Raw genomic sequence first — 18,783 nt, forward strand, 5'->3', positions numbered from 1 at the left:
AATATAACAATATAAATTAATACAATTTGTTGATGTTTTTTCATAAGTAGTTATATTGATTATTAAAAAAACAGAAGACCATAATGAGTTATATACATATATTTTATCAATAAAATAATACACATGGAATAAATTATCACCATAGAAAACAGTAACACATGTATAGTTGGGCAGTGTTACAACTTTCTTTTTATTTATGATACAGGTAGGTCGTATCAATTTTGATGTATGCTCCATCTACGTCGTTTATATAAATATCATTGTTATACGAAAAGACTTTAATATTTACTATATAGCCTATAATAAAATAATGTCAATAATAATAAAAATTACAATAATTTCATGTATACATTTGTTTATATACACTATAAACATTTAACAAAACCAAACCAATGAATTTTCAAACATTGGGGGAAAACAGCAACTCGGTTTGTTGATCAACTTGACACGTAAAATAATCAACATACATACAGACATCGTCTGCCATTTTTCAAAAGTCGGTAGGCCTAGATATTTATTTCCTGTAATAACAAGAGAGGGACCACTGCAAATAATCACTCATTGTGCTAACCATCAATAATTAAAACTATGATTATTGTTTTGGCTGTCTGAGAATACTGTCCTTAGGCTAATTGTCGTTTGTGCTCTTTCACAAATCGTCTGCACTGTCGTTTGTCCTCTTTGTTTTCCATCCGTTTGCAGGAATCCATCTCATCTGTAAGACTCTGGTGCCACAGACAACATTTTTTTAACATCATTCGAGATGACTTTGAAGGATAACAACTCTCCACCTTTTCTATCAGGTCATGTTGTTCAGTCAGTAGTTTATTGAACTTCTTTCTGCGATGAGCTTTGTCAATTTTTTCTCCCGCTACCAGCATTAAGTCGATGTTACAGAACATTAATTCATCCGCAACATTTTTGCCAACTCTACAGCACTTCTTTAGATTGTATCTTTTACTTTTGGTTTTAGAAACTTCTTCAAATGTGTCATGTTCTATTTTATTTATGATAGCTTCGGCATCGACGTTTATCAACCTATTGGTCTTGCTATCGTCAAACTCAATTAATTCGTTTACCACAACTACTGTAAATAATAATAATGAATGCAGGATGAATTTTAATTATTAGACTTACTTACAGTTGGTTATATGATGGTAATTTTCAGTAATTTTAAGAGATTTTAACAGAAAGAAACGTTTGTGCAACAATATTTCCAATATAACTTGTTTTTTTTTCCTATAGTCATTAATGAATTTAATTTTATTTTTTATTTTATGTCTTTAGGCAATGTGGCCAAGGATTAATTAAGAATTAATCACTGTCCTATCAGATAGGTGGTAATCCCCCTGATACAGGGGCTATTGTGTGAACCAGTTCACCGGGGTAACCCCCTACTCTTTTTCGTAAAATGAACTGGGTTCTTTAAAGTACACACAGGTTATAACTGTGTACACTGGACCTACGGTTTATAGTCCTTATCCGAGAAGACTTGTTCCACCACCAGAACTAGGAGCGAGTCGGCCTCGAACCCTTGCCGATGTTGTTGTTGGCTCTTTAGGTACGGTAAACGGCGCCCCTGCCTTAACCGCTCGGCCATGACTCGAATGTGTAATGTCTTATTTTGTGCAAACAAAGTAAGTAAATGCTAGAAAGCGTATGAATAAATGAATTATAATTCTCTGTATCATCAATTCGAACAATGACGACGTCATTACGACATTACGTACGGTAATAAAATAATACTAAACGAGGTTCATTATAGCTCATTACGGGGAATATGTTAACATTACTAATGCTTCTCTTATTATTAATTTTTATTTGCATCGCTGGTATACTTAGTAGTTATCGTTAATACAGTAGTCTTTAAATAACTGATTTATAGTTTTCAAGAAAAAGATTTTAAGCCACGCCATAATTATTATGAAAAGTTCTATTTTGAAAAAAACCTATTTGTGTTGCTAATTATAAAATACTCAACCAAATAGTATCGGATTAACAGCACAGTATACTAAAACAATGTTCACATGTTATAGTAGAAAATACTATTACAATTTTTTAACAGATTTATATTAGATTTCTTCCACTTAATTAAAAAAAACAAGTTTATAAAATATAAAATATGTTATTTTTTCAATATCAACAAGTAGGCCTAGATATATGACTTACCACTCGAAATAGATGACACGCCAAATGTTAGAACAATCACTATCAGAATTACAGTAGACCGGTTCATCTTCTAAGTTTGTAATAATTATAGTCTAGACGTTCAATTCTTGGTTTCGTGATCTCCTGGCTTGTGTTCGTCTAACTGCGGGTCTTGTTCCTTTATAATACGTGACACTTTATAAGTACCACTTTCTATACGTGCTATTATTGAAATAGTAAAATAGAAATCGTAACCGACCAATCAAATGAGCCAGCTAAAAACAAGGGAGTTGTGTAACAATACGGATAAGACAGGTTAACAATAATAAAAAGAACTATGATGGGATTTGTGGTAAACACCTATAGAATAATTACACCTTAATTAAACACACTGATTTTCTGAGTCAATTGATCTTTTTAGTTTGTGTGGGAAATTTGACATGTTATTGACACATCTTGGAAATTAGAAATGTGTGTAACATCTGTTGCATTTCTGTTGCTCTTGTAAAATTACTAGAACAAAACAATTTCAGAGTTAACATTAGGGCCCAATGAATGTGTTTGAACACATTAGATAACATTTCTACATTATTATCGTATATCGTAAAAATTAGAGTATTCATGGGCTTCTCTGGAACTATTTATATTTGTTTAATTTTTAACAAAGCAATCTGAAATTGCAAGACAAGTCAAAAGCGTTAATCAAGACTTTTTGACAGTCAGATAATATGTAGGCCTATATTTAATTATGGATGTTGAAAAAGTTAAGGAATGGCTATTTTTGTGGGAAACCACTTTAAATTCGAAATCAGTACCTATTTTTAATTGGTTTAAGCTTTTTGGTTAGGCCCTATTATTATTTATTCTTTCTTGAAATCACATGGCAACACATAGAAACCAGCTGTGTTAATAATTTAATCCGACTCTTTTAGACCTCAATTCATTAAATCGGATAGCTCTCACTCCACCCTAAGTTCCTAGCTTCAATGCTAACGTTTGTTTTGAATTTCAATAGGGCTAGCCTATATCAACTGGACACACCCACCATAAAAAAAACCTTCTTTCTTACAAAAAAAAAGTTTACTTAGGCATACACACATTTATCTTACTAAAATGCAGGCCTATTTTGACCTAATATTTTAATAAAGATAACAAATCATTTAACTATACCTGATTTTGATATGACAATTTAGAATCATTTTCGGATATTAGTTATTATCAATAAGAAAGGTTTTACTTATTTTATCCGTAGCGTAGCATTATCTAATAATAATTAGTTACAGTCTGATAACTCATGTTTCCTTTTTTTCTCTTTTCTTTAGTATATTCTTTCTGTAATTTTTGTGTATCGCGTATCTCTAAAACCTGTCAACATAACTATGTAAAGATATGTACATCATTTACGTGAAGTTGTGCACCTCCTATTGAAATGACGTCAGAGTTGCGCAACATGACTTACGCGCGATTTTTATGAATTGGTAAAGGTATAATTTATATCAGAGGCCAACTTTTTGTAAAATAAAAATGACATGTTTTACAAAAAATTAAAGCGTACACGCGCATTTAAAATTTGAAAATGAGCAAAATTTATTTTTATATCACTTTCTAAAAAAATTCCCACGCACGCGCACTTTTTATGCGTACGGAATGTAAAAAGCATGTTTTTTTCACTTGAATTATATTTTTCCTGCCTTTTCTAGTTATTTTGAAAAAATATTGAAATCACGCCTTACGAACACGTTGAATTAGAAAATTATTTGCTCGCGTTTTAGTTTTCTGAAAAAGTTGTCAAAATTAAAAAATATTATCAAGGTGATAAAGGTGACCCCCAATTTTTTTAACTTATTATGAAATGAATTCATGCAAAATTGTTACCTCTCGGATGTTATGACGTCGAATATAAAAAAAATAGGATGTTTGTCTCTTTCGTCATAGCTGCTTATCTCGCTTATTAGCTGTTGAATTGTAAATGTGAATTCATGTAAAAATTTGCCTTCGGATGTTGTGACGTCATTATATGGCCAGTTGAAGCAAAAAGGTCGAATTTTCATCTTTTGCGTCACAATTAAAAGAGCGCGCATTTTCTACGTATTCGAATCTCTTCAACATGTTAATTTATTGTTACCAGAGAGGTATATACAATTTTTGGTTGTTACTCAGACAATTTTCTTCCGAAATTGCTATCGTTGTGTTACATTTTGATGACGTCATCATGTTAAAAATTAGAATAAAAGGCGTTTCTCGTAATTTCACCTATGCTATGTAGTATGTATACTATATAGGGCCTATAGTATAACTGTAATACTCAGACACAAAACATATATTTTATTTTCATCAGGTCATAATGGCGTGCATAATCTTTTTCTGTGCGCAATATACTAACGTATGTGTGCACGTGGCGTTTGTCGTGCGGATAACTAACTCGTCAAAGTGACGAGTTCAAATCTAATTAAAGTCATATTGTCCCGCTCCCCTAAACATGAAAAGTAAAGATTATTAAATTTATATTTTTGAGGCCATTTTGTAGTTTTAAAAGTTAATCACTTTAAAAGAAAAAAAGATTAAAACAATTCGTTCACTTATAAAAAGATAAATAAATTCACTCTATTGCTTTAAATTACAGTTTTTTTCGGGTAAATAATTTTTTATTTTCCGATATAGGTTTTGATAGTGAATACTAACTATTATGTGACATTAAAATTGCCTATTCAACAAAAAAATGTTTTCAGGGGGACAATAATCTTTAAGTAGTGTATAGCCTACAGATATGGGTGTGCTTATTGTTGGAAATAATATAAAACATTATAACAAATTTGTAATCTATATAAATAAACACTATTAAACAAGAAATATTTCTTACAAAAAACGCTGCTCGCTTATTGACGTAACAGTTTTAAAGATATATTGTCCCTCTGAAAAATATTTAATGTGTCATTTTATTGTCACATAATAGTTATTTTACCTGAAAAAATGTAATTTAATGCAAAAAATACTTAAATTGTCTGTCAGACAATGGTTTTTGAGTTATAATTAAACGTTTATTTTCTTTTTTTTTATATTATGTGAACAAATACTATTTTTTTGTTAAAGAGTCTGTGTTTCATATCTGTCACTTCAGTTTATTTTACTCATAAATACCACAAATGCTTTGGGATTTGTCATTAAACCGTAGACTCTTTCCCAGACGTTTTTTGGTGTTACCTATAAATTACAGTTGAGTGTACATTTTAGCAAAACTGCAACCATAGATATTATAACTGCTGCTTTACTTTCGGTCATCCTCCTTGGACGAAGCGGGCTAAAGCAGCAGCGTGAAAACATGTGCACATTTTGTTGTGTACTCTAGAAATTAATGTGCTCAGCTCCTGCGGTTGAATTTCATTGGTTGGTTTTCCAGGAATTGTGAAAACGCCACCATCGTGAGCCGTAATAAAGTGACTGTTCACGACAACCAATTATCACGTGAAATCACGAAATCACTGTACATTTTTCGGGAAGGGGAGGGAAAGCCTGTTTCTTTAATATTAATTACATACTAGGATAGGCCCTACTCCTAGCCTAGGCTAAATTAATACGGCGTGTATACTAGATTCCGGCAGAATGGACGCTTAGGCTAACAAAGAGTAAGACTAACTAAGAGTACTTACTTAGCTAGGCTAGGTCATGGCAGGGCCTCTGTCTGTGTAGCCTAGTACTAGTAGAATTATGCTAGGCCTCTAGGCCAAATATTGACACAACAACGAACGAGGGCCAGGCCTATTGATATAGGCTACTAGAGTAATAATACTAGCTAGGCTAGGCTACCACACTCACTACACTGACATGCCCATTAATTAATTCCACTCACTGGAAGATTGTCTGTTGCTGCTGCTGACTGGTACACTGATCAATAATAGCGGTTAATAATATAAAATATTGGCTGGGTTAGAATAGATAGATCCAAGGCCACATTTAAGGAGGTCTACTTACTAACTACTACAGGCCTTTTCTTTTGAGGTGAGCGAGTGCGATAACTCACCTAACACACTCCTAAACTGCCCTTGAGGAGTGTGATTTACAACACACTACTTAAATTTAGTAAACTTCTACACACCAAAATACAAACGGCACACCTACAGCACCCCTGAATGTAATGAGGAGTGCAATTTGTAGCACACCTACAATTTTAAAATGACAAGGCCTTCTACTACTAGTAGTAGTAGTAGTAGTAGTAGTGCTACTACCACAGTCTATATAGTCAGGACAACGCTTTAACGATCATATGATGAATGGATACTAGATGCCAAACATACAATTTCAGTTATATTATAAAGGAATTTAAAAGATAGCAGTGACCTCGGTGACCATTCCATATTAAGTGTAATCTTAGACAAACATTTATTAGTTAGGCATTCAGAGTTCAGCATCATTGATGCAGGCTGAGTCCTCAAAGAAACAGCAAAGTCATTGTTTACACACTACAAACAGCATGATCGTTAAACCCTTTGTTATATGCCTAGAAAATTAATAAGAACTTTGTAAAATGCTGACTCTTATTATTGTGTTTTATTGCAGGCTACCATGAACTGAATCATTTATTATATTATTTAAATGGCTGAAGAAGGCAAATCAGAGACTCCTAAGCGATACCCTGCAGTATATCAGGTATATAATAATCAAATTATGGAGGCCTAGCTTTATTATTATTATTGATATTATTTATATTTAGGCCTAGGTATTTAATCTTTGGTAATAACAAATATTGCAGAGTAAGGTAAGCCTTTTCTGACTTATGTTTTATACGGTAGCTTTTCTCTTGGAAACTGATTTTTAGTTATACAGTACAACAACCACAGAATGTTTGTAACTTAATTGTCGCTTCTTGTTTTCCTTTGTTTTTTTGTGGTTTCACATCTCCAATATCTATATGCTACCTATTTATTTTATTTTTTATATATTATTATAATATGTATTGTAATACGCACGCACTTATCGATTTTGCTATAGACAATTTTTAACTAAATGCACAGTTGACCGTACAGATAGCCTCTATAGTGCGAGTGTGTCTCGTTAAATCATAGTTTGCTAACATTTCAGTATGGACCACATACCGTTAGAGGATTAAAACCTGGTGAGAAGAAAAAATGGTGTACTTGTGGACTGAGTAAAAAAGATCCATGGTGTGATGGTAACTAAATCATTTATTCTACACATTTCAAATACTGCTATACTGCTATGCTTTAACTAATATCTCTTCGTGCTGCTTTTGTTTTATTTATCTATCCGAACTTTTATTCTTCGTCTTTTTAATATTCATTTCATCATACAGTAGTAAATAAATTAATGGCATATATTCTTACACCTTTCATTTCACTATTATCAGATTCTCACAAAGGCACAGGCTTTGTACCCTTGCTTTGGACTGTCCCTGACAAACCACAAACGCTTTATCAAATATGCTCATGCAAGTACACAACGAAGCCACCATATTGTGATGGAACTCACATCAATCTTCCGTGTGACGTTCTTGATCGTCAGAGAGATTGTAAGAAAAATAAAGAACATAGTAACTGTAGAAAGCTTTGTACAAATTGTGGGTACGTTCCTGACTTTTGAATGAAATAAAATGGCAAAAAGGCAAGTTAAAAAAAAACATATTTCCTTTCCCTATAAAAAAATCCTCATTCATACTTGACTGTCAATAAACTCTTCTGATCATTATAATATTTAATTAATTGTTCAGTAAAACGTGTGCTTTGGTAAGTTAACTGAAGAAAGGAATTTGCAAGTTTAGTTTGAAAAAGATGTTCAAAAGAGGCTTTTCTTGCATGTATGAGGTGAACAGATCAGAATCCAAACCTCATTTAAGTAGTAACAAAACCCTTAAACAAATTGGATTTATTTGCTAAAACATGAACATGACCTTGGCTTTCTGCATTCCTTTTTTAAAGTTCAGCCATGTTCTCTGTGTGATTGTTCTGTGTATTCTTTGGTGGTTAGTATAATTATTCTATAAAAAATCTGCATATTGTGTTTTTGAAAGAAGTTTTAGTAAGGTCACAATGTATTGCTTCATCCAATTTTTAAAGGCAAGCTCCAGTCAAAATAATGTCTAAGAGTTGGTTAATCTGGTTTGCGTACACTACTTTTGGGAACAGTAGTCCATGCCCATGAAGTGTAAAGTCCAGTTTGATTGTGGCTTTAGACTAAAAACCAATTTCATAATTTGTTCAATTAATCTGTGGTGAATTGTAAAATTCATGTACTCTGTATAATTGTGAAGTTGTGTTTGTAAACCAAATCATGGCTCTCCCCCAAAGTTCAACACACACGCAAATATTCCCTACGTTTTTTAGATCTATTTTAAGATCACAAACTATATTTAATGTAAAAATAATACTATATGGTCCTATTGCGATAACTTTTTTCGTCTTTAATAAATGATTAAAAATGTGAAAAATAAGTCGATTCTAATAATTATAGCGGCTATAAATCCCAAAATGCATTGTGAGCGGATTGGTATTTCTGTTTTTCTTCTGTAATTCACTTCGATCGATCATGAGGCCAAAACAAATGGAAGACTCCTAACTTTTCAGCTAAAATACCGAGTTTTCCCCAATTTGTATCAACGGAGTCTGGCAAAAATAGAAAGACAATTAATGCAGCAACTATACAACGTCAGGCTAGGTATATAGCTAGCGTACGATGTTCGTACGTTACCGATGTTTACCAGCTAGGCCTACAAAACTAAGCCTAGCTAGGCTAGGCCTAAAGACCGTCCACGAGAGGTCAGTCGCCGCGAGCTACTTAGGTAGTGCATTGTTTCTCACTTTTTATCATAATTTACCATAAAACGTACATTTAAGACAAGGAATGACCTGGTTTAATGTTTTTAAAGTAATATATATGTATTATTTTTACAAAACGTCACAAATTGTAGGGAAGGTGTCTTTAAACTTCTATATATATTTTTATATATATTATATTATTAATTTATTATTCAGGAGCACACAAGAGGACGGGATTTCATTCACTAAAGTGGATCGTTCCAGAAAATCCTGATGCAAGCTATGATATATGTGGTTGCAAACATACCAAGAATGCCCCATACTGTGATGGTACATGCCGAGAAAGGGATCTGGAGAGTGAGGTTAAAGAAAGGCAAGAGAAATGCTTAAACAAGGAAAAACATCCATCATGTTCAAAGATGTGTACATCATGTGGTTGGGTAGATTTCTGATGTGTCATGTAGATCAGTTTTAAAACTCAAATTATAGAATTCAATGGGAATATCTATTTCTCACCTGTACGTGAAATAGCAGTCTTAAACCTTGATCGCACTGCTTTTAATTTGGTCAAATTAACTGCTGGCCAAGTTGACAAAAATAAAAAATTCAATCTGAATGCAGGATTTCTAACCCTAACCAAAAACAACATTTTACATTTCTGCCCAGTAGAACCAGTAAACCTAACCAAATCCAATTAAATCATCATCATGTGCATGGTGCCATCTTGGACACCATCTACTATGATTTTCCACACAAGATGTTGTGAAGCTCCATTTCTTAAGTCATCTCTGCATTTGATTCTCTGTTTACTCTTGGGCCTTCAATTGTGCCCAGTTGAGATATAATTGCCATGTTTTCTGCACTACCACGAAGCATGGCTGCATAATGCATCTTCTTTTCATATTGTATTTATTTAATTAATATATTTTAATATATTAATCAACGGGCACCTAACAAATTCTAAACTGCCCAGTAATATACTGAAAATTAATTAATTTAAAACGATAAAGACAAGGAAATCTGTGAGAATGATTAAAAAAAAGCCACCCCAATCAAGATTTAAACTGTAAACCTTGATGCCCAAGCCATTAGACCACTTGGGATTTTATGGTATTTCACAATTCAATTGGAATTGGAAATGTGAGGTTTTTTTAATGCTTAAATTTTTGTTAAAATGTTGGTAAAACTAAATGAATTTTTTCAGATGATGGTCAAAAGTACCCATGTCCCCATTACTGTTGTTGAATTTAGTCAATAAAACTTAAATTATGGTGATGCGTTGGTTGTATTATTCTATATCAGGCATTATGCTGTGTTTCCAAAAAAAAGTTTCTGCTTGCTGAAAGAGACGGGCAGTAATTCCAATCATGATTTAAATACAGCAAAGATAGAGTGAATTACCGAACATTGCTTGGTTCGGGATGTTTTTACTTCAAAACTATCCAATGCTACTGACCGATATACCCCTTGAAAATGAAAATTGATTGGTGGTGATGATGCTGGATCATCAAGATTTGCAAGAATATGAACCAAGAGAGCCATGATGTTATCGAGAAGAGCTTGCAGGCCCGTAGCCAGGGGGGTTTTTTGGGGTTCGGGCGAACCCCCCCTTTTGCGCGAACCCCCCTTTTACCAGCGAACCCCCCTTGAAAAACAAAGGCCCCACTTCCAAAATCGTGCAATTAATTATCAATTATAGCAGATTTTTTGGTCATTTTACTTCTATTGACTATGTTTAAATCGATCGAATATACAGATTGTCCGATGTCAAAGTCACTGCTGAGCGTGAGATCGAGAGATTGTTGAGAGATGATGGTTATAAATATGACAGAAAAATGGACTGACCAATCGCGTGCTTCGGCCGGGCTTCGGAACGCACAAGATCACGTTCAGTTCAGTTCAATCTTTTTGGGGATTTTTATTTTTTTCCTGGAAATATTTTTCATTAAACCAAAGAATTTCACTGTTTAAACTTGAATAAAAATGATGCTGAGTTAAATTGGTACGTGTACGTAGGCCTACCGTATATTTCGGTGTACAAGACGCACTTTTGACACGCAAATTTGACCTCTAAATGTAACCCTAATTAATTTAATTACCTACTAATACTTAAATTAATTAAAAATAGTGTAGGCCTACTACTCTGCAATGTAGGCCTAGCTAGTTACTCACTCCTGTCTAACCACAGTGTGGTAACAAGTTTATTGAATTTTTAGTTAAGGTAAATTGTCATCCTCGACTGTATTAATTAATATTACAGTACGCATTAGATATTCTACCCAGGCCGCGCCTAGCAATACTCTCTGAACTCGCGGGTGTGTATTCTAGCAGCATGCAGCATCATCACAGCGCAACACATTTATGGAAGAGTCCATTAATTACGGTGGTGTCACATTTTATTTACACAATAACTATTTCCCTTGATCACGGTGGTTTATTTTTATTACATCTCTATGTCAACAATCACATAATTTTATAATCATGTAGTCAATAGTTCGTATGTCAAGCGATATCTAAAAGAGTGTGTTGTTATTGTGTTAAGTAGCTTCCCCTAATCTTATAGTGTATATGGCCAACACTGCTGGCCACCAGGCAAGGAGCACATGGTTAGTGCTCTCTCCTCATATTGCTGTAATGCATGCATGGAAATAGGAAAGATTTTCATATAGGCCTACCCAACATGATATTCCTGGTTCATTATCAGCCCAAAAAACTGAACATCATTTGGATTGATTTTATAATGGTCATACACACAATAAGAAGGTATATATTTAAATAATATGAAATTAAAGTTACTTAAATAGACTTAGGCTAGCCCTACCCACACAGTGCATCGTAACTGAAACAATATGGGGATTTCCCTTTTCATTGAACGTTCAGTTGAAGTAGAGACTGATTACGATGTAATAAAGGCAATCAAACAAAATTATATCATTTCATTCTAATATGTCTCAAATATCGTTATTTTATTATTAAAATACCATTGTTTTGATTGTAAAATGTTTAAATTTCGGCCTAGAAATAAGTGCGTCTTATGCATCGACTACATAAAAAATACTAATATTTCAGTCTCCGTTATGGGTGCGTCTTATACACAGGTGCGACTTGTACACCGAAATATACGGTACTATTTGTTTTTTATGTTTATAGGATAAGAAATTACTTAAGGGCCTAATATAATATACCTCTTTGCAACAATAAAGCTGTATTTCATGATCAGTACTACTAACTTCCATACTGTAGGCCTACTATATAATTTCTCTGCATAACCCAGATTTTAGTAGGTAAAAAATGTCTCTGTAAGCTTATTAAAACAACCAAAATTGCTCTGAGAGCCAAAGCTTCCAGGGGGCTTCGCCCCCTGGACCCCGACCGGGGGCCCTTGGCGTCCCCCCTGGCCCCCAGCCTACAGTTGCTCGCTGCGCTCGCAAAATACTTGGTGTCAAGAAAACCCCCCTCTGATGCATTCTGGCTACGGGCCTGGCCTGGCCCTCAAAATGGTCCACCCTCATGCACAGAGGTGGACCGTTTTAATATTAGACCTTTATAAATTTGCCTATCAGATGTCGTCAAGACATAGTGACCAGCTCGGAATTTAAAAAGTATGCCTAGGATTTATCTCAGCTGAAAGCTTGTATTCGATTCTTATGCTCGTAATTTCTTTATCAAAATGTAATACTTTTTGCTCAGACAATTGTTATATCAATGGCTATGTAGTTAGCCATTGCCTTAATTTTTCTATGGCAACAGTTTTTTTATTTGCTTTTTAAGTATTGCTTTCAATATTGAGGCTTCTTTCAAGCTAGCTAGTAGCGATTTATAATATTATAATTCAATATCTGCTTTTGGTTTATTCATGGAGTTTACTCCATGGTTTATTATAATAATAATCGTCACGCTTCACTAGTTCGCCCTCTATTGCTTTATATTATGTCTTATTTTTTATTTTTTAGGAAATTCCCCCGGTTATTCCATCCTGAATCATGATCATATTATAAATCTCGAATAACACAAAATCAAGAGGTTATAACAAAAAAGCAGCTGAAAAGTGTAACTTTAGAGACGTTCGTTGTCGTCCTGAGTCTCAGTTGTTAAAAAAGCAAACATTTCGGATTCAGCTACTACTAAAGGCTAGATACTGTATAACTTACATTTTTAGGCCTACCAGAAACCTCACATATATAATTATAAGGGAAGGTAGGGATTTTTGTTTCAGAATACAAATTAATTGTTATTTATCAAAATTTCTGTGTATAGGCTATTAAAATATTATAACATTCTCGACCAAAACATAGTTAGTGTCTGGTTTTCCCCATTTTTTTTTTGTAGGTGATTGGGAATCCACCCAATATTAATATATAATAAGTAATGGCACTGCCTCATACGTAAGGTCACAGTGCATATCGGCCGCCAGTCATTTCGGCCGCCGGTTATGGAACGCCTAAAATCATGAAACGCCAAAAAGGACAAAATATGTATTGTTCATTTCGGCCGCCAATCGTCAATATTGTTAATGTATGGCACGCCTCAATTATAAAAAATGGTGTATACATGTGCCTATCGCCTGAATAGACGTGCGTATTCAAACAGCAAGCAGCAATCAACAAAAACGATCATACTTTTTGATTTGTATAGAGTTGCGCTATTTTATTGTCATTCGCCGGCTTCTTCCTGACTGAGCCCTACAACCTCTCAGCCCCCCCCCCCCCACAACAACCACTGTGTTAGTGTTAGTTAAAACTACTAAACTAATGATTTACACGGTTTTTTGATGATATCGGTCGCGTTTGAAATCGGTCGCCCTATTTTGTATGGAGCGGGATGCATGCTAGCGGGATATACATTTTCTTCATTTATATAGATTTAGGCCTAATTGATATTTTTTAGGGGCTAGATTATTTATGTGGATATTTTTTAGGGGCTAGATTATTTATGTGGATATTTTTTATTTGGTTATCAATCATTATTAATTTTAAATGTATTTCACAGGTATCTTTCCAAAATAGTCATTTCTAAACACGTTTAAATATTAAATTAGGTAAATATTATATCAGGCATATAATAATTTACCTCCAGTTATAATATGTACTGTAATTAATATATTATATAGAGAATATACGTCTGTCCTTTATTATGCAAACAATTACGTAAAAGAGAACAATTTATTTAAAAACAATAATTGTTACAATGTATAGCCCGTAAAGCCAGCGTATCCATTGTTATACTTATGCATACTGTGGCAGATTATATCATGTCGTTAACAACATACTATTCGATCACATAATTTTTATTTTTTTATTTTATTTACATACTTTATGTAGGATAATATTATTAAGTGTACAATAATAATTGTTGAGACAAATCACGTGTATACTTTTATTTCTAATGTTTAAAATAGTTGTTAGTAAAAATGATCATCATATGCGGATGGTTAAAAGGCGAGTTACTGAAATAAACCCCCAAATAAGCCATATTGGGGGAGATGCGCCTTCTATGATCGTGCAGCTGTTTCCTCTAACAATGCGTTATTTTGCTGACGGGGTTTCCCCTTTTTAAAAAGCACGCACTTGTTAGTGTGTCAAATCATGGACAAAACACGTACGATCGTTGTCCATGGCCAGGTAAAGATGACGTCTATTACTAATAACCATACTTTTAAAACGTCTATAGGCCTCCTGCACGTGTTTTTGTGAAACGATGTATATAATTTACGTATACTGTACGTCGATACTATAGATTTTAATTTGAAAAATATCTTTTATTTCTTTATTTACAATAACCAGTTAATGTAAATAATTAAGTAAGTAGTCTCACATAACATCCATACGACGTTCGTAAATCTAAATGTTTAAATATCAGTAGGCCTACCTCTTTGAGAATCGTGTCCACCTTTATTATCCATACATTATTCTCACATCTATCATTGTACATCATAGACATACTGTAGGGCTGGTAGATTGATTTATAACGGAATATTATCTATATATTTATTATTATCCTAAACCATGCTCACGTCAGAGTGGCGGATATCGAATGCAAAAATCATCATCATGCATCAAATTCCTTTATTGCATAAACCTCATTGAGCTGGTATCCACTTGCAGGTATAGAACGAGTTTCGTAATTAACTGTGATTAAAAATACGCAATAGGCGCGTCTACTTGTTTCACTATTAAATTATTATTTATTTTCAAAACCTTAAACAACGGCATGCTAAAAGAACACATTACAATTCATTAAAACCTGTAAGATAAAATGGAAACACAAATTATTTATAAATAATGAGATAAATATTAATATTTACTGTACTTAAAAAATAACGATCGAGGTTTAAAAAAATGTCAAACAGTATTATTAGAAATTCCAATATTCACAATTAACTAAAAACATAATGACCGTTTTCATTAAAAATGTATCTAATGCGCCATATACAAATTAGCGCGACCAAAATAAAACGCGACCGATATCAAACGTAACTAATAGGATAAAAAGCGTATCTAGCGGCGCTCCATACAAAATACCGGATGTTTATTTTATCGCGACCGATTTCAAACGCGATCGATTTCAAGCGCGACCGATTTCATCTGACACTATTTACACACGTCTATTCAGGCGATAGGCACATGTATACACCCTTTTTGACAAGTAAGTAAGTAACAATACGTTATTAACAATATTGACGATTCTGGCGGCCGAAATGAACAATACATATTTTGTCTTTTTTGGCGTTTCATGATTTTGGGCGTTCCATAACCGGCGGCCGAAATGACTGGCGGCTATAATTCCGTTTCGCACCTGCCATTTATTTCGACTTGAAATGTGTTAAGTAACTTTATCGTGAGTACCACACCTTAGCATTAGGCCTCAAAATACTTTTTTACGAAGGAGATCACACAAAAAGTAACAAATACATTCTTTAAATTGATGAATTTGCAAACGTGTTTCTCGCACATCGGTTCGTGAATCTCGCATACTCCATGTTCAATGTTGTTGTTTCTATGGAGCGCCAAAAGAGCAATCATAATAGAGGGCTAAAAACTCAGTATAATGCGTATATTTAATGCATTTATTGGTTAAAATTACGTTCACTTTTAACATATTTTGTCATTGTCAATGCAACAAAAATGTTACTGTTGATACTGGTTTTCGCAGTTTTCGTTAACTTTTAAGAATTAAAATCAACAAATCGAAAATATTGAACTTCGAGTATGCTAAACTCGCGAACTGTATGCTAGAAACATGTCTGTAAAATCATCAATTTAAAGGATTTATTTGTTACTTTTTATGTGATTCTTCTTAAATGTACTCTGAGGCCCAATTTTAAGGTGTGGTATTCACAATAAGTTACTAAACAAGTTTGGAGTCAAAAGGAAGTCGAAATAAAAACTGAAGTCGAAATAAAAACTGAAGTCGAAACGGAACTATAGCGCCCCCGTTACTACGGACGAAAACGCCGACGCGACTTTCAAAAAGGGGACATCTCCTTAAAACAGACCATACATCGTTATAGCGACCACCTCTCATAAGGGTGCTTCTCATAATCGACCACAACCTCCCGTAACGGATCACCTCTCGTAACGATCACCTCTCGTAAGTGACCACCTCTATTGAACGACCACCTCTTTTAAAAGACCACCTTTCGTAAGCGACCACACCTCTCGTAAGTGACGACCTCTTTTAAAGGACCACCACCCCCCTTAAGAGACCGCTTCTCATAATCGACCATCTTCCGTAACAACGACGTCTCTTAACGACCCCACCTCTCGTCGAGAGAGAGGTTGTGGTCCTTTTAAAGAGATGGTCACTTACGAGAGGTGTGGTCGTTAAGAGGTGTGGTCACTTACGAGAGGTGTGGTCGCTTACGAGATGTGGTCGATTATGTATCCCTCCAACTAAGGGCCGCTTTACTGACGCCACGAATGATCGCCTGTCTATTATTGTAATAGGTGCTCCCAAATAACCATTCTGAATTTAATCCTCTAAATAGTGTAATTTAGTTAGAAAGTTAAAGTTAGAGAGTTAGAGACCAAATCTGCCAAAAACTACTAAACATGCGTCCCAAAAGTGGTCCTTATATTCGAGGAAGACTAGACCAACCTGTTTTTTTCTTCCACGGTTTCGTATGACCATATCGTCTTGATCATTTAAAAAAAATGTATCAGTATATATAAATTATATTCCTGTCTCTTCATATATTAATTATATTAAAATTATTTTCTTTTGTGGTGACCAGTTATTGTTTGGATGCTGTTGCTATTGTATGCTGGTACTACCACGGAAACATCGTTGCATACTTTGTGTAGCCTTAACGATCAAATGTGCCTTCATATATTCCTCTCTATTCACTAAAGGATAAATTAAATAAAAACGAAAAAAAAAGTACACGCTGTATAAAGAGTTGGGAACCAGAAAACTGGTTTCATAGTGCAAGAAACACAACATGGCTGAACTGGAAAAGAGCCCGATAGTGACGTTTGTAGAAAATCTTACCGACTGTCCCATGTGCTTCGATGAAATGGAGCAACCTAAGTTACTTCATTGTGGACATTCATTTTGCTTAAAATGTCTACGTAATCAATGTGAAGCCAATAATGAGAATGACAACCCAAGTAATATTAAATGTGCTTTGTGTAGAAGTTCAGGCGAAATTCCAATCACTGGATTAGAAGGACTTCCTTCGTCTTTTGTGATCGAAGATGCAAAGCAATGCTTACGAAAAGTCGGTAGAACAAGGGTTAAACTTCCTGTATGTGACAAAGCTGGCCACAATCAAGTTTTAAACGTGTGGTGCGAAACATGTAATAAACTAATATGTATTGTTTGCCGTGATCATCATTTACATGACGATCACAGTGTGTGTCCTGCGACTCCTGCGAAGTCATTTGAAGAATACTGTAAACAAACGTACAGAAATGAAAAGAAAATAGCAGAACTAGAACTCGCCAATGCAAATATAGTATTGGAACATTCTCAATGTCAAACAAAAGCAGACTCATTGAGTGGTGAGATTAAAGATTTAAATACAGACAAAAATAAAATGATAAAACTTGCAAAAACAAAACAGGAACAACTTGTAAATATTACTAAAAGGCATGAAACTGAAATGGATAAAGTAAGATCTGAACATTATGAGTTACAGTATGCACTCCAAGTGCAAATTGAATCATTGGTTGATGAAATTGGAAGCTTAAATGTAGAAAATACTCAAAATGCAGAACGTTTGCGCAGAGACAAGCAAGAACATGAAAATATCAAGAACGGATATCAAAAGGAGCTTGAGAAAATGGTATCTGAACATCGTAAACAACAAATTCAATTACAAACTAAAATTGATTCATTAGCTGAAGAAAAAGAAAGCTTAAAATTCGAAAAAGTTGAAATTGCAGAAAGTGCAATGAGAACAAGAAAGCATCAAGAAAAGATCCTGACAACATATCAAAAGGAGCTTGAAAAAACAGAATCCGAAAATCGTAACTTAAGAGATAGGTTAGAGACTTCCCTTTCTAAGATTGAAAGATTAAACGAAGACAAAAGTAAAATTGTAGAAGAGGCAATCAGAGAAGGTGAAATCATTATTAGAAGATATCAATCGGAACTTGATGGGATACAGTCTGAAGCACGATATCGATACAATATGCAGATTATATCATCACGTGATGAGAGAGCAAGCTTAGAACTAGAAAGAAGCAGAAATCTGGAACGTGAAAAGATACTAAAAAGAGAAAAACAGGCCTTGTTATTCGTATTGATTATCATAATTTTGTCATTCTATCTATATATATTTTTCAATTAATAACATTCCGTTTATTTTTTATTAATAGAGCATTCATTGATTGCCATGATCTAGGGCTGCAGCCAGGATCTGACT

General features: G+C 34.1%; 3 protein-coding genes across 4 annotated transcripts; 2 read left to right on the top strand and 1 right to left on the bottom strand.

Annotated features, from left to right (window-relative positions):
* Nucleotides 1-398: 398 nt before the first annotated feature.
* Nucleotides 399-2,316, bottom strand: LOC140048021 (uncharacterized). The gene is made up of 2 exons (XM_072093032.1): nt 2,170-2,316; nt 399-1,087 (listed from the first exon to the last, which is right to left on the bottom strand). Exons 1-2 carry the CDS (start codon nt 2,234-2,236, stop codon nt 624-626), a joined length of 531 nt encoding a protein of 176 aa, XP_071949133.1. The 5' UTR covers nt 2,237-2,316; the 3' UTR covers nt 399-623.
* A 3,283-nt stretch (nt 2,317-5,599) lies between these two features.
* LOC140046529 (uncharacterized) lies at nt 5,600-10,201 on the top strand. Of its 2 annotated transcripts, XM_072091209.1 has the most exons (5): nt 5,600-5,771; nt 6,703-6,792; nt 7,225-7,315; nt 7,511-7,764; nt 9,132-9,265. In XM_072091209.1, the coding sequence occupies exons 2-4, from the start codon at nt 6,739-6,741 to the stop codon at nt 7,741-7,743; spliced, it is 378 nt and encodes a 125-aa protein (XP_071947310.1). In that variant the 5' UTR covers nt 5,600-5,771; nt 6,703-6,738; the 3' UTR covers nt 7,744-7,764; nt 9,132-9,265. The 2 variants fall into 2 exon arrangements, with proteins under 2 accessions (XP_071947310.1, XP_071947309.1); XM_072091208.1 differs by lacking the exon at nt 7,511-7,764 and having other exon boundaries at nt 9,132-10,201.
* Nucleotides 10,202-17,090: 6,889 nt separating this feature from the next.
* LOC140047977 (uncharacterized) lies at nt 17,091-18,774 on the top strand. Its single transcript, XM_072093010.1, has one exon. The coding sequence runs from the start codon at nt 17,356-17,358 to the stop codon at nt 18,706-18,708; it is 1,353 nt and encodes a 450-aa protein (XP_071949111.1). The 5' UTR covers nt 17,091-17,355; the 3' UTR covers nt 18,709-18,774.
* Nucleotides 18,775-18,783: the final 9 nt, after the last annotated feature.

The sequence above is a fragment of the Antedon mediterranea genome, chromosome 4 (assembly GCF_964355755.1).
Source record: "Antedon mediterranea chromosome 4, ecAntMedi1.1, whole genome shotgun sequence".
NCBI classification, from domain to species: Eukaryota; Metazoa; Echinodermata; class Crinoidea; order Comatulida; family Antedonidae; genus Antedon; species Antedon mediterranea.